At 45.4% G+C, this 15334-nt stretch overlaps 1 protein-coding gene across 6 annotated transcripts in view; it reads left to right on the plus strand.

The window, feature by feature from the left end:
- Window positions 1–15334, plus strand: part of HECW1 (HECT, C2 and WW domain containing E3 ubiquitin protein ligase 1) — a 466672-nt gene that overhangs the window by 324675 nt on the left and 126663 nt on the right. For all 6 annotated transcript variants that reach the window (XM_075827049.1, XM_075827050.1, XM_075827048.1 and 3 more), the window contains 2 exons: window positions 5706–5848; window positions 7364–7464. In XM_075827049.1, coding sequence (XP_075683164.1) covers window positions 5706–5848; window positions 7364–7464 — 244 coding nt within the window. The remainder of the gene's footprint in view (window positions 1–5705; window positions 5849–7363; window positions 7465–15334) is intronic.

Below are 15334 nucleotides of genomic sequence, written 5' to 3' on the forward strand. Positions count from 1 at the left end.
TCCGTGCCACTAGTACAGGTGACACATCATCAGGGATTATCAATTCGGTTTATTTATTGTTTCATCTATTACTGCCGGTAAGCACAATTGTGTGCTAAATTGAACCTCACGGCGCGTGTACGACTCTAATGCATTGGCCGCACACGCGCCGGCGAAGTTCCGGTCTATTTGACAGGCCAAAGCCCACCCACTCAGCTGACGTAGCTGAGGCCAGGCACCAACCCGCAGTAACCACGTCAGAATGTGACGTTGCAGGAAAAATGCCGAGCCTCCTATCCAGCAGCCAATCAGCTTTCATTTGAACGCTACAGCGTCCCACGTTGCCTAGGAGATCTCCAGGCGGATCATATTCGCTGCCGCATGAATTCAAGACCTATACACAAATGCAGATCAGACAAGAAAAACAAGAGAACCGATAAAAACACAGGGACATATACAAAAACACAGAAAAAGGCCATACTTACAAATGGACACAGCCAGGCCAGAAATGCTGATGAAAGGGCGAGCAGGTGCTTTAAATAATAATAGCCACTCCCACTAGTCTTGAGGGGAGTGGTATGTGGTGCATGGGATGTGTAGTAAGAAATAATAAATGAATAGTGTGTGTGCAAGTGTAATACTATAAGTGAAATATAGGGGGCAGTAATGAGTGAAGTGCCTCAATAGAAATAAATGGATAATGGGGTGCAAGTGAGTGAAACATGGAGGGATAGTGTGTACGTCATGAGGCACAACGTGTATAGCCAGGTAGAAGCCTATTTGTGACGCCTTGATAATTCATAGAGCGGGCTACCCTGCTTGCTATGCCAAACAACAACACACCATGCTCTCCCAGCATCAAAGACCCGGCTGTGTCCAAGAGAAGCGAATATACATAATAATGAAAAATACCTGGGGTATTGGTAATCATTTTGGCCAAAAGGACGCAAGCTCGCAATCCACGACAAGGATCCCCAGACTTGCGAGTCCCTAACTCCTAAACTGGAACAGAACGTTCCTGATGCACAAACAGAACCGATAAAAACACAGGGACATATACAAAAGCACCGAAAAAGGCCATACTTACAAATGGACACAGCCAGGCCAGAAATGCTGATGAAAGGGCGAGCAGGTGCTTTAAATAATAATAGCCACTCCCACTAGTCTTGAGGGGAGTGGTGTGTGGTGCATGGGATGTGTAGTAAGAAATAATAAATGAATAGTGTGTGTGCAAGTGTAATACTATAAGTGAAATATAGGGGGCAGTAATGAGTGAAGTGCCTCAATAGAAATAAATGGATAATGGGGTGCAAGTGAGTGAAACATGGAGGGATAGTGTGTACGTCATGAGGCACAACGTGTATAGCCAGGTAGAAGCCTATTTGTGACGCCTTGATAATTCATAGAGCGGGCTACCCTGCTTGCTATGCCAAACAACAACACACCATGCTCTCCCAGCATCAAAGACCCGGCTGTGTCCAAGAGAAGCGAATATACATAATAATGAAAAATACCTGGGGTATTGGTAATCATTTTGGCCAAAAGGACGCAAGCTCGCAATCCACGACAAGGATCCCCAGACTTGCGAGTCCCTAACTCCTAAACTGGAACAGAACGTTCCTGATGCACAAACAGAACCGATAAAAACACAGGGACATATACAAAAGCACCGAAAAAGGCCATACTTACAAATGGACACAGCCAGGTCAGAAACGCTGATGAAAGGGTGAGCAGGTGCTTTAAATAATAATAGCCACTCCCACTAGTCTTGAGGGGAGTGGTGTGTGGTGCATGGGATGTGTAGTAAGAAATAATAAATGAATAGTGTGTGTGCAAGTGTAATACTATAAGTGAAATATAGGGGGCAGTAATGAGTGAAGTGCCTCAATAGAAATAAATGGATAATGGGGTGGAAGTGAGTGAAACATGGAGGGATAGTGTGTACGTCATGAGGCACAACGTGTATAGCCAGGTAGAAGCCTATTTGTGACGCCTTGATAATTCATAGAGCGGGCTACCCTGCTTGCTATGCCAAACAACAACACACCATGCTCTCCCAGCATCAAAGACCCGGCTGTGTCCAAGAGAAGCAGGGTAGCCCGCTCTATGAATTATCAAGGCGTCACAAATAGGCTTCTACCTGGCTGTGATTTGATTAAGGGTGACCGTACATGTTGCGGTTGTGTGCTTCACATGTACTTGCTGCATCCCCAAAAATTCCATATCCAAACCGCGGCAATTTGTGGTAAAATGTGTGTAGTTTATGGTGCGCGGTATCTGGCCACACAGCACAAACCTCTACGTGATATGATGATAAAGTTCCACTTTAGTACCACTTTCCGTAATGCTGTGACATTACTGGTGTCATTGCCACACAATTCTACCCATCACCTGGCAACAGCTAGTGGGCTACAAACACGGAGCCCATGCTCTGAAGCCACTAGGTGGGAACATGTAGTCTACAAGATACAACATTTTAGCAAGTGAGGGATTTACTAAACACAGATGTCAGTTTGAATTATATTCATTGAAATCATATGTAACCATTTTCTTAAAATGTCTCACAGCAAGTGCACATTAATTGGTGTGTGGGACTACTTTCTGTCCCCTGGCATACAGAGCTGCATGCTTTTAGAGGATAATTAAAAGAGCATCTAATAAATATTTAACATTGTTGCCAGTAGAGATGTTAATTGCAATAGACCACGTTTATATTTAATATATGATGTGCACGTTTCACCCATTGCTTTGTCAGTACCAGCTCTGCGGATATTTCTTAAAGCTGACATGACTAAACTACAATCTAACAAAGCAACATTTATTTTGATCTGTACACATCACGTTAAATGTTTACGTTTGGCACATATGCCAGTAAAATTTTCCAACGCATTCACTGAATGTAAACCCCCAAAGTAGGCAGTTGTGTGCCCTACAGTTTTATACGTCATCCATATCAGGCGGTATACTTTTTTTGCAAAGACCAACTGTGTAGGAAAGCGCAGCAGGAAATCCTTTTGGCATGTATAGGGGGTCTGTGGGCACGTTCCGCGTGTGCGTTAGGAATATTTTGCGTCACTGAACATACACAACAAATGTGTGCCTAACCCAGTATTTATACAGCTGCAACATATTCCACAGTGCTGTACACAGATTGTAATCATTGATGGAATTGAAAAAGAGGGACGTAATATGTGGTGCCACATGAAGGTGTTGAAATATTTCTTAAGTGACACAGTTCCCCCATTACAGGACCAACCACGTTAATGATTTTGCTCCTGTACAGAGCCAATCACTCAGCCTCCATTGAAGATACAGCCACAGCGTCAATATTACCAAAAACTGCATCAGTGCCTGCATAACAAAACTAGCCTGAAATAGATCCTCGGTAACAGAACCGGCTGCAACAATGCCCTGAAAAAAGAGGCAGCCTGCAACAGTTGAAAGCTGTGACAGAAACCTTCTGTGCCTTCCTACCCCTTAGGCTTTATTCAGACGAACGTGAAAAAGGTCCGTGCAACGCGCGTGATTTGCACGCGCGTTGCACGTACCTATATGTGTCTATGGGGCCGTGCAGACATGTCCGTGGTTTTTCCTCAGCGTGAGTCCGCTGAAAAAAAGTCACGACATGTCCGTTCTTTGGGCGTTTTGCACGCATCACGCACCCATTGAAGTCAATGGGTGCGTGAAAACCACGCATGCCGCACGGAAGCACTTCCGTGCGAACTGCGTGATTCTCGCAACAGCTGTCAACAGGATGAATGTAAACAGAAAAGCACCACGTGCTTTTCTATTTACAAACATCCAAACGGAGTGTCTTTGAGAAGAGCGAACCCTGACAAGCGAACCGAACTTCACCGGGTTCGGCCGAACTCGCTTTGGCCGAACCCGGCAAAAAAAATTCCGGTACGCGACGTCCGGATATAGTCACTGTCCAGGGTGCAGAAAGAGTTAAACTGTTTCAGCACCCTGGACAGTGACTTCCGATCCCAATATACATGAACGAGTAAAAAAAAAAAAGTTCTGACTTACCGATAACTCCCGGCTTCTTCCTCCAGTCTGACCTCCCGGGATGACAATTCAGTCCAAGTGACAGCTGCAGCCAATCACAAGCCAAGCACAGGCTGCAGCGGTCATATAGACTGCGGCGTCATCCAGGGAGGTGGGGCCAGATGTCAAGAGAGGCGCGTCACCAAGGACGCGTCACCAAGGACGCGTCACCAAGGCAACGGCCGGGAAGTTCTCGGTAAGTACGAACCTCTTTTTTTTTTTTAACAGGTTGCTAGATATGGTGATCGGAATTCACTGTCGAGGGTGCTGAAAGAGTTACTGCCGATCAGTTAACTCTTTCAGCACCCTGGACAGTGACTGACGTCGGCTAGAATCATCTCTATGATGGCGGCTGCTCAAAAATCACGCAGCCGCGCATCATACACGGATGACACACGGAGCTGGCAAGTGATTTTTGCGTCCGCAAAAACGCCATGTTCGTGTGAATCCAGCCTCAGGGTATGTTCACATGGCTTATTTTCAGCCATTTTTCGGGGGCCGTAAACGCCCCCAAAAACGGCTGAAAATACGGGGGCTGAACACCTCCAAACATCTGCCCATTGATTTCAATGGGAATAACGGCGTTCTGTTCCCACGTGGCATTTTTTTACACGCCCGTTTGTAAAAACGGCGCATAAAAGAATGTTCATAAAAAAAAAGTGCATGTCACTTCTTGAGCCGTTTTTGGAGCCGCTTTTCATTGTCTCAATAGAAAAAAAGCTCCAAAAACAGCCGTAACAAACGCAGCAAAAAACACCTTATGCATAAAAATCGGCTGTAAAGCAGGGGCTGTTTTCCCTTGAAAACCTCTCCGTATTTTACAGCCGTTTTTTGTTTAGCGTGTGAACATATCCTTAGGGTATATTCACACACTCAAGTAAAAATGGCTGAAAGTTACAGAGCAGTTTTCAGAGAAAACAGCCACTGGTTTTCAGCCGTTTTTGAAGCTGAAAAGGTTTTTTTGAGGCGTTTTTTCTAGACGCTTTTAGAGCTGTTTTTCTATTGACACAATGAAAAAACAGCTCCAAAAAACGGCACAAGAGACATGCTAATTTTTATGTTTTTTTAAAATGGCGGCGTAAAAAAATGCCCCGTCTGAACGAAACACAGTTTTTCCCATTGATTTCAATATGTAGATGTTCGTAGGCGTTTAGCTAATGTTTTTTCAGGCGTATTTCGTGGCGTTTACAACCCCGAAATATGCCGGAAAGCACAGTGTGTGAACATACCATTAGATTGAGAAACTAGAAACTTAACCCTTTTCCACATGTAGACATGCATGTACGTCATCGGCAGCAGGTATTTTCAGCATTCCAAAGTACCGTTGATAATAATTTAAATATATGTGAGATAATATTTTGAGCCTCAGATCTACCCTGTTCAGCAATTTATAAAATGTATACTGTAGAGAGACCTAGCATTGTCTAGAAGATCTGTACTCATGAAAATATTGAAGAAGTTTCTCTTCAAATTTTTGGCCAATTTTCGCTAGCACTATCACTTCCCATAGGCCATCAATGTCTGATCAGTGGAGGTCCGACCCCTGGGACCTCCTATCAGCTAAATGAGACGTGCCCCTTGATTGTTAACACTGGCACAATGCCTCAGTCCCATTCAATTGTTAATAAAAATAATCCATAAAGCTTAGCCTATGTACTAATGATCTCTTGTTTTCACAGCTATTCAGCTTTGTTTCTCTTCCAACTGATGTCTTGGAAATTGAAGTAAAGGATAAATTTGCAAAAAGCCGCCCGATCATCAAAAGATTTTTGGGAAAGCTGTCTATGCCAGTACAGAGGTTGTTAGAAAGACATGCCATTGGGTGAGCATTACTTGTTTTTTATGTTTGAATTATCCATAATAATTGCTCAAATATTAGCTATGAATGCTAAAAAAAAAATAAAAAAATGATGTAACTTCTTAAAGCTGCAAAGAAATTTCTCATTCTTTTTTTATAGTCGGCCATAGACATAAATAGACATAAACTGTATGACTTAGGCCTTATTCACACGAATGTGTTTAACGTCCGTAATACGCGTATGAAAATCACGCGCTTCGCATGGACCTATGTTAGTCAATGGGGCTGTTCAGACATTCCGTGATTTTCACGCAGCGTATGTCACGACATGTCCTATACTTGGCAGTTTTTCGCGAATCACGCACCCATTGAAGTCAATGGGTGCGTGAAAATCACCCGCAACACATGGAAGCATTTCCGATGTCGCGAGTGATTCGTGCAACAGTAGATAAAGAAATGAAGGAAAAAATAAAAGCACTTCCTATATTTCTTTTTCTAAACATCAAAACCGCGTGTCATAAGGATAGCATATGCGTGAAAATCACGCAGCCACGCAGCAAACACTGATGACACACGGAACTGCAACGCGCAAAAAAGCTGTGTTTTTTTGCACGAGCAAAACTTTCACGTTCGTGTGAATAAGGCCTTATGATGAGCTGATCACAGAGGGTTACACTGCTGGTAACCCGCACAATCAGCTGTTATCAGCCAGACAGTTCTAATTTTCCTTGAAGCAAAGTTGCAGGAGCGATGCTGCATTACGTGGCACCTATTGATATCATGAATGGACTAGATAGGTACTCTAGAGGGCAAGTCTCTCTTTGTAATGGCTCTCCACTTTGGCTAATAAAGGGGAGTTCCAAGCAGGGGATCTCCTTTGACATTCATTTGCCCTTATAGGCCATATGAACAGGGGCTATAGAAGCAGCACAACCCCTTTAATTTCACTCAGAGTTGAATTTTCAGGTTTAAGTGAAGTTAGGTTTTAATTTTGAATCTTTAGCTAATATATTGTTTTAGAAATTCAATTTTAAGTTTAGTGAAATTTGTTATTGACAGGCAGACTAAAAAAAATTAGGCTGGGTTCACACGACCACATTAACGTCCGTAATGGACGGACATATTTCGGCCGGAAGTCCCGGACCAAACTCAGTGCAGGGAGCCGGGCTCCTAGCATCATAGTTATGTACGATGCTAGGACTCCCTGCCTCTCCGTGGAACTACTGTCCCGTACTGAAAACATGATTACAGTACGGGACAGTTGTCCTGCAGAGAGGCAGGGACTCCTAGCATCGTACATAACTATGATGCTAGGAGCCCGGCTCCCTTCACTGAGTTCGGTCCAGGACTTCCGGCCGAAATACGTCCGTCCATTACGGACGTTAATGTGGTCGTGTGAACCCAGCCTAATAGCGCCAGTCTGGTTGGTTTTACTAATACGGCGTTTCCAATGTATTCTATACTTCTAACATGTATTCTAACCTAATGTATCTGACTATAATCTGATTATAATCTCTGACTCTCACATTTTATGCTTAGGGATCGTGTTGTCAGCTACACCCTGGGCCGCCGGCTGCCTACAGATCATGTCAGTGGACAACTACAGTTCCGATTTGAAATAACTTCTTCTATCCACCCTGGTACAGTATTTCTGCCTCTTACAAACATTTTATTCAGCAAGATCAATCATAATATATTTTCTGATGGGTTTGAGAGGCACACTCCAGACAAGACTGTTTTATGCATGAAAAACATCAAAGAAATAATCTTTGTGTCATGCACCGCCCCCTCAGGACTTAGGCTATGTTCACACAGGGCAATCGCTGCATAATAGCACACAGCGTATCCATCCTGGAACCCACAGGGAATTCTGCCTGAAAAAATGCACCAAATTGTGGTGCAGTTTTTCGGACGTAATGTCTGCAGTGGAAAACAGTGGTTGAAAAAAAAACAACAACTTTATACTTACTTCGTTCTATGTTGTCATGGCGATGCGTCCCTCCGTTGTCTGTACGGTCCAGCCTCCTGGGATGACGCTGCAGCCCATTTGACTGCTGCTGCCTTTGATTGGCTGCAGCAGTTACATGGGATGAAATGTCATCTCAGGAGGCCGGGCTGGACGAAGAAAATAAGAAAGTGTCACTATGACAAAGCCTAGGTGGTAAGTATAAACCTTTTAATTTGTTTTAAACCAAAGAAAGGTTTTTTTTTTCTCAGTTGCGATTTGTTAAGCAGAATAGCAGCTTTTCCGCCGCCAAAATCGTAACATTTGCTATTTGTTGCGAGTTTTACCTCCCCAATGGGGAAAACCCGCAACGGAAAAGCAGCGATTCCGAAACATAAATTTACATGCTGCGGATTAAAAATCTGCACCGCAGGTCAATTCATGAACGGCTTTTCGGCCGATATTTTTACGCAGCGTGCGGATGAGACTTATTCAAATCTCATCCACTTTGCTGCTACTGTAATACGTTGCAGATTTTCCGCAATGAAATCCATGGCAGATAATACGCAGTGTTTACGCTACCTGTGAATATACCCTTAAAGTTTTCCTTTATTGTCTGTGAGAAAAATATTTATAAGCAACAGATGCAATACCCTTCCTAACACTTACTTGTTATCTGACAATTATAGCTACTTTACAGTGCCAATATTATCTTAATATCAGCTATCACTTAGGCTTCATGCCCACTTCAGTCTTTTTCTTCAGGGTGCTAGCCGTTTTTCTGACAGCTAGCACCCTGACCCATTCATTTCAATGGGGCCATGCACACTTCAGTTTTTTTTACAATCCCGTTGCTCTATCCGACAAAAGTAGAGCATGTCCTGCTTTGGCCGGAGATTCCGTGACCGTGAAGCCCATGCAAGTCAATGAGTCCGTCAAAAAAACTGAAGTCACATGGAAGGCATCCGTGTGCCGTCCGTGTGTGATGGAGCCGTTGCTTAGCAACGGCCAGGCGGGCAGAAGTACATTAGAGATATTACACTAATCGGCAGCCACTTCTCTCTATCCATCACTGATCGAGGGAAGAGGCTGCTGATAAAAATAAAATAAAAAGTAGTTCATACGTACCCCAGTCGTTGTCTTGGTGACGAGTCCCTCTTCTTCCTTCAGTCCCACCTTTCTGTATGACGTGGCAGTCCATGTGGCCGCTGCAGCCTGTGATTGGCTGCAGAGGCGGTCACGTGAGATGAAGCGTCATCCCTGGAGGCCGGCCTTCTGACGTCATCCAGTCCTGCGTGACCGCCACTACAGCCTGTGATTAGCTGCAGCGGTGACATGGGATGAAACGTCATCCCAGGAGGCCGGACAGGAGGAAAATGCAGGGAGTTCTGTGTAAGTATGAACTGATTTTTTTATTTTTTATTTCATTAAAATTTTATTTTGCGAGCGCCGAGTATGGTCATTCTTCAGCGCTAGTCACTGTCCAGGGTGCTGAAAGAGTTACCGCCGATCAGTGAAGCCCATTAACTCTTTCAGCACCCTGTACAGTGACTAGCGCTGAACAACCCTGCTCTTTCAGCACTCTGGACAGTACTAACGGAAAAACGGAGTGCACACGGAAACCACACGGCCGCTAAAACGGGCACACGGATCCGTCAAAAACGTCCGTTAAAACGGTGAAGGAAGTGTGCACGAGGCCTTAGCCCCTTTCGGATCACGTTTGGAAGATTTGCTCTTCCGACCTTGTTTCGAGTTTCAATCCTCATTTTAAAAAAAAAGAAGTTGTTTTATAATATACACATTATTCCTACTAGGCACCATGTTCCAGTTCTCAAAATGTTTGTATTTAATTCTGTTACAAATGCAATTATTTTATTTTTTTCTAAAAATGCTGAGTAATATTTATTACTAATATTATTATTGTTTACATGTGGACCACCTATACAAAAAACTTATGTAAACCATGCAGTGTGACTAGACTTCTAGGATATGGGTAAAACTCCCCCCTCATGTGGTCTGATATGAATTATTTAAGTATATACTGCTCTATCTGGGTTACGAATTAACTACATTGGTATGTTTCCAGGAGCAGACATTTTATGGTTACTCTACAAGTGATTTTTCCATTTCAGTAGCACAGGGCTTAGTTATACTATAAGGTCCAATTACATTGTATGTTTTTCATTGGAGTTTTTTCTTTTTAAAAAATATCTCATATATGTAATGATTTTATAATTGTTATAAGTAAGATTTGGAAATATTTTATACAATAGTGATAGTGCACTTTTTTTCTATATATGGTCCAAAGGATTGTGAAGTTACTATCTGTCACTAGGCTTTTGATAATAGGTGGACAATGAAGACTCAAATATGATATGTCCATCCCAATGATATATACTGTTACGGTCTTTGGGTATGCGGACCCACAACACCGCTCCGCCGTAGCGGAGTGGCAGCTGGCCAAGTCACAGTCTATGCAAAAGTTCTTAGCACAAGGGTACCTGAGATAGTCCAGACAGTTGCAGAGGCTTTGGCACAGATGGGGCTTGATGTGGCAGGTAACGCCAGATGTGGCGGATGATACCAGGAGTGGCAGGTGACACCAGACGTGGTGTATAACAGCAGGCGTAGCAGGAGACATAACACAACTCCAACATTAGAAAGGCTCAGGAACAAACACAGCACGGGATACAGGATACAGGTAGCAGGGCACAGGAACACTGGGAGCAGGAAACAACTAAGGGACCATTTGAAATACGAACACAGGTAGACAACACCAACGCTCCGGCAAGGAGTGGAAGGGCGGAGCCCTTTTTATAGTGCAGGGTGATCCGGGGATAGGTTAGGGAAACTTTAGTAAGTGCGCGCGCTAGCCCTTTAAAGGCCATGGCCGACTGCGAGTGTACTCTGTATTAGACAGTCCCGGAAGGGACAGCTGCACAAGCTGGCGTCTCTCCGTGGAGGGAGACGCTGGCAGATGGCCAGGAGGCTGAGGTCACGGGTGTTCGCCTATGGGGAACGGCAGCAGTCCGCGGTCGCAGTTGTTACAGTACCCCGCCTTTACGGCCCCTCTTCTTGGGTCCGGAGCATGAGAGGAATTTTTAATGAGGGTAAGGTTCTCTTCTGGCTCCCTGGACCTCTCCTCAGGACCAAACCCTTTCCAGTCCACCTGATAGAATGTCCTTCCTCCTATTCTCTTGTAGTGCAGAATCTCCTTCACCTTGAACACACCAGAAGAACCGCTGGGAGCAACTGAAGAACTAACAGCTTTACTGTAGCAGTTCAGGACCACAGGCTTAAGGAGGGATACATGGAATCAGTTGGGAATCTTGAGAGTAGGAGGCAACCGAAGTTTATAGGATACAGGGTTTATCTGTTGCAGAACTTTGAAAGGACCGAGAAAACTGGGAGCGAATTTGTGAGAAGGCATCTTGAGCCTAATGTTTCTCGAGGATAGCCAGACATTGACTCCAGGAGAGAATTGAGGAGGAACTTGTCTTCTTTTATCGGCATTCTTATTCATGCGGTCCACTGCTTGGAGAATCGCAGCCTTAGTTTGCTGCCAGATGTGAATGAATGAGCCAAAAGAAGAGTTAGCTGCCGGTACTTGAGTCATGGCTGGCACAGGAAGAGGAACGCGAGGATGCTGGCTGTACACAATGTAGAAAGGAGGTGAGGCAGTAGACTCACTTGTGTGATTGTTGTATGAGAATTCCGCCCCAAGCAGGAGTTGTACCCAATTGTCATGTTTGACGGAAATAAAATGACGGAGATAATTCTCTAAAATTTGATTGGTCCTCTCAACGTGACCATTGGACTGTGGGTGGATGGCAGAAGAGAAGTCCAGTTTAACATCTAGCAGGTTTCACAGGGCTCTCCAGAACCTGGATGTAAACTCTACATCCCGGTCCGAGACAATATGCAGAGGAAGTCTGTGTAGCCGGAAGATGTGCAGAATAAACAGATTTGCCAGGTGAGGAGCAGACAGGAGGCCAGTCAACTAAATAAAATATGCCATTTTAGAGAAACAATCCACTACTACCCAGATCGTAGTACATCCATCTGAGGGGGTAAGGTCAGTGATAAAGTCCATAGCGATATGCTGCAAAGGGGCATCAGGAACAGGCAGTGGTAGTAGCAGACCAGCAGGTTTGGAGTGGATAGACTTGTTCGAGGCACAGTTCATACATGGTGAGACATAGTCCGCAACATCTCCAGGCAGAGTGGGCCACCAATAGTGACAACCTATTAAGTCCTGTGTCTTACGGACACCAGAGTGCCCAGCTAGTTTAGAGTTGTGTCCCCAGAGGAGAATTCTCTTCCGGTCAGCAAGACGGACAAAAGTTTTTCCAGGAGGAATGTGTCTAATTTGCAGAGGGTTAGCGGCAATAATCCTAGAAGGATCTATAATGTATTGAGAAGTCTCCTCAGAGTCATTAGTTTCAAAGGAGCGAGACAAGGCGTCAGCCTTCACATTCTTGTCTGCAGGATGGAAGTGAAGCAAAAACTGAAATCGCGCAAAGAACAACGACCATCTGGCTTAGCGTGGATTTAATAGTTGGGCCGAATGTAGGTACGTGAGGTTCTTGTGGTCAGTATAGATGATCATAAGATGGATAGCACCCTCCAGCAAGTGGATCCACTCCTCTAAGGCTAGGAGAGAATAATTTTGAGAAGAAGCCACAAGCCACCATCTTGCCTTTAGAGTTCTTTTGGCATAGTAGTGCTTCCACCCCCAGAAAGAACTGCCGAGAATCATCTGGGTGATGGAGAACGGAGGCTGAGGTAAAAGTGCACCTGAGGTTAATAAACGCTGATTCTGCCTCCAGGGCCAAACCTTGGCATTCACCCCCTTCTTGGTGAGTGCCAAGATTAGAGCATTTAGAGACAAGAAGTTCAGGATAAATTGCCGGTAGAAATTAGCAAATCCCAGAAAACGCTGTATGCAGGCCCTCTGGATGTGGCCATTCTAAGACAGATTTCACCTTCTCAAGATCCATCTTGAGTCCACGGTCAGATATGATGTAACCCAGGAAAGGCAGAGAGCTCATCTCGAGCACGCACTTCTCGGGTTTAGCATATAGGTGATTACTCCTTAAGAGCGACAGAACTTGGCAAACATGCTTCCGATGCGTTATCAAATCAGGAGAGTAGATCAGGATGTCATCCAGATAGACCACCACACAGACATACAAGTCCCAGAAAATGTAATTTACAAACTCCTGGAACACAGCTGGAGCGTTAGACAGACCAAAGGGCATCACAAGATATTCGTAGTGGCCGTCTCGGTTGTTAAATGCGGTTTTCCACTCGTCACCTTTGCGGATACGAATCAATTTATAAGCTCTGCATAGATCCAGCTTTGTGAACACTTATTTTTGACCGTAATTTGATTCAGACCCCGGTAGTCGATACATGGACGAAGAGATCAGTCCTTTTTCTTCACGAAGAAGAAGCCATCTCCGGCCATGGAGGAAGATTTCCAGATGAACCTTCTCTCGAGGCTCTCCTCAATGTAGACGGACATGGCTAGGGTCTCTGGCAGGGAGAGAGGATAAACTCGCCCTCGAGGTGGTGAGGTATCAGGGAGTAACTCAACAGTGCAGTTGAAGATGCGATGAGGAGGAAGTCTCTGCTTCCTTCTTACTGAAGACTTCTGCAAAACTAACATAATGAGACAGTAGATTGGAGAGTGACTGAGGCAGTGGAGACAAAACAGGACGAACCTGTGGCAGGCAACGGCTAAGGCCCCATTGGAGGACCTCTCCAGAACTCCAGTCGAGAACCGGAACGTGTAGACGAAGCCATGGCAGGCCCAGCAGAACAGGGTTGATTGCTTTAGGTAGAACGAGGAAGGTAATCTGTTCCGAGTGGAGAATTCCGATTTGTAGTGTCAGTGGTTTAGTGACAGACACAATAGGATCGGACAATGGTAGTCCATTCACAGAGGCAACAGCCAGGGGTCTCTCCAGAAGAACTGTGGGTAGATGTAGGCGATCCACTAAATCCTGCTGGATTTGCATCTGCTCCGGAATCCAGATAGGCAGATGAGGAGTGTGATGTCACTCCAGAGATGATGGTCACAGAAATGGATAACTTGGGTGAGGCTTTGACGTTTGCATCGTCCCACCTAGGGTTGTCTCTCCAACCATATCTAGGCGCTGGAGTTTCCCAGCTTTTGTGGACATTATCGCACTAAATGGAAGAGTCTGCTCTTTCTCCTGCCCGGACAATTTAATTCTGTCTACCTGCATAGGTTCCTCAGGTAAAGCAAAAGGAAGAGGCAATAGTGGTCTCTGGAGTGAGGGTGCCGGTCTGTGGAAACGTCTCTCCTGCCAAACCCGTTCCTGGATCCCCATGTCGACCTGGGTAACCAACAGGATAAGAGCATCCAGGGTAGAAGGAAGATCACGGGCTGCTAACTCGTCTTTGATGTGCGAGGACAGTACCTGCCAAAATGTAGACACCAATGCCTCATTGTTCCAAGCCAAATCTGCTGCCAGTGTACGTGAGGAGATGGCATACTCTCCAACTGTGGACTCTCCTTGCTTGAGAGTTAGCAGAGTGGCCGCTACAAAGGATGTTTGACTCGGCTCCTCGAACACAGTACGAAAAGTCTCTAGGAACAACGCCAGCTTCGAGAATTCGGGGCCCTCTCGTTCCAAGATGGGGTTTGCCCATGCTAGGGCATTTCAGCAAGAAGGGAAATGATGAACGCTACTTTGGCCTCACCAGAGGGGACGAGGTGAGCACGCAGTCTAAAATGGATGGTACATTGGTTGAGGAAACCTCTACAGGCTCTAGGGTCACTGCCAAAGAGAGATGGTAGAGGCAGCAAAACTGTGGATTCCGGAACAGACAGGAGGAGTAACAGCCAGTGGAGCGTCAGCAGCAACCTGAGGAGGAGTTGATCCAGTCGGGCAATGATAGAGTTTACTGCCATGAGGAGTTGATCCTGGCATGCACGCAGGTCACGCATATCTGATTGCATCACCTGAACCGTGGTTTTATATTGGCCAGCGGGCTCCATGGTCTGAGCATACTGTCATGGTCTTGGAGTATGTGGACCCACTAGGCTGCTCAGCCGTAGCGGACTGGCAGCTGGCCAAGTCACATTCTATGCAAAAGTTCGTAGCACAAGGGTACCTGAGATAGTCCAGACAGTTGCAGAGGCTTTGGCACAGGTGGGGTTTGACGTGGCAGGTATCGTCAAATGTGGCGGATGATACCAGTAGTGGCAGGTGACACCAGACGTGGTGTATAACAGCAGGCGTAGCAGAAGACACAACGTGACTCCAACACTAGAAAGGCTCAGGAACAGATACAGGATACAGGTAGCAGGGCACGGGAATACTGGGAACAGGAAACAACTAAGGGACCATTTGCAATACGAACACGGGTAGACAACAACAACGCTCAGGCAAGGAGTGGAAGGGTGGAGCCCCTTTTTATAGTCCAGAGTGATCCGGGGATAGTTTAGGGAAACTTTAGTGAGTGAACGCTGGCACTTTAAGGCCAGGTACGAGCACGCACGCACGCGCACCTTATCCTGGACGGGAAGGCCG

Source organism: Rhinoderma darwinii, chromosome 5 (assembly GCF_050947455.1).
Source record: "Rhinoderma darwinii isolate aRhiDar2 chromosome 5, aRhiDar2.hap1, whole genome shotgun sequence".
NCBI classification, from domain to species: domain Eukaryota; kingdom Metazoa; phylum Chordata; class Amphibia; order Anura; family Rhinodermatidae; genus Rhinoderma; species Rhinoderma darwinii.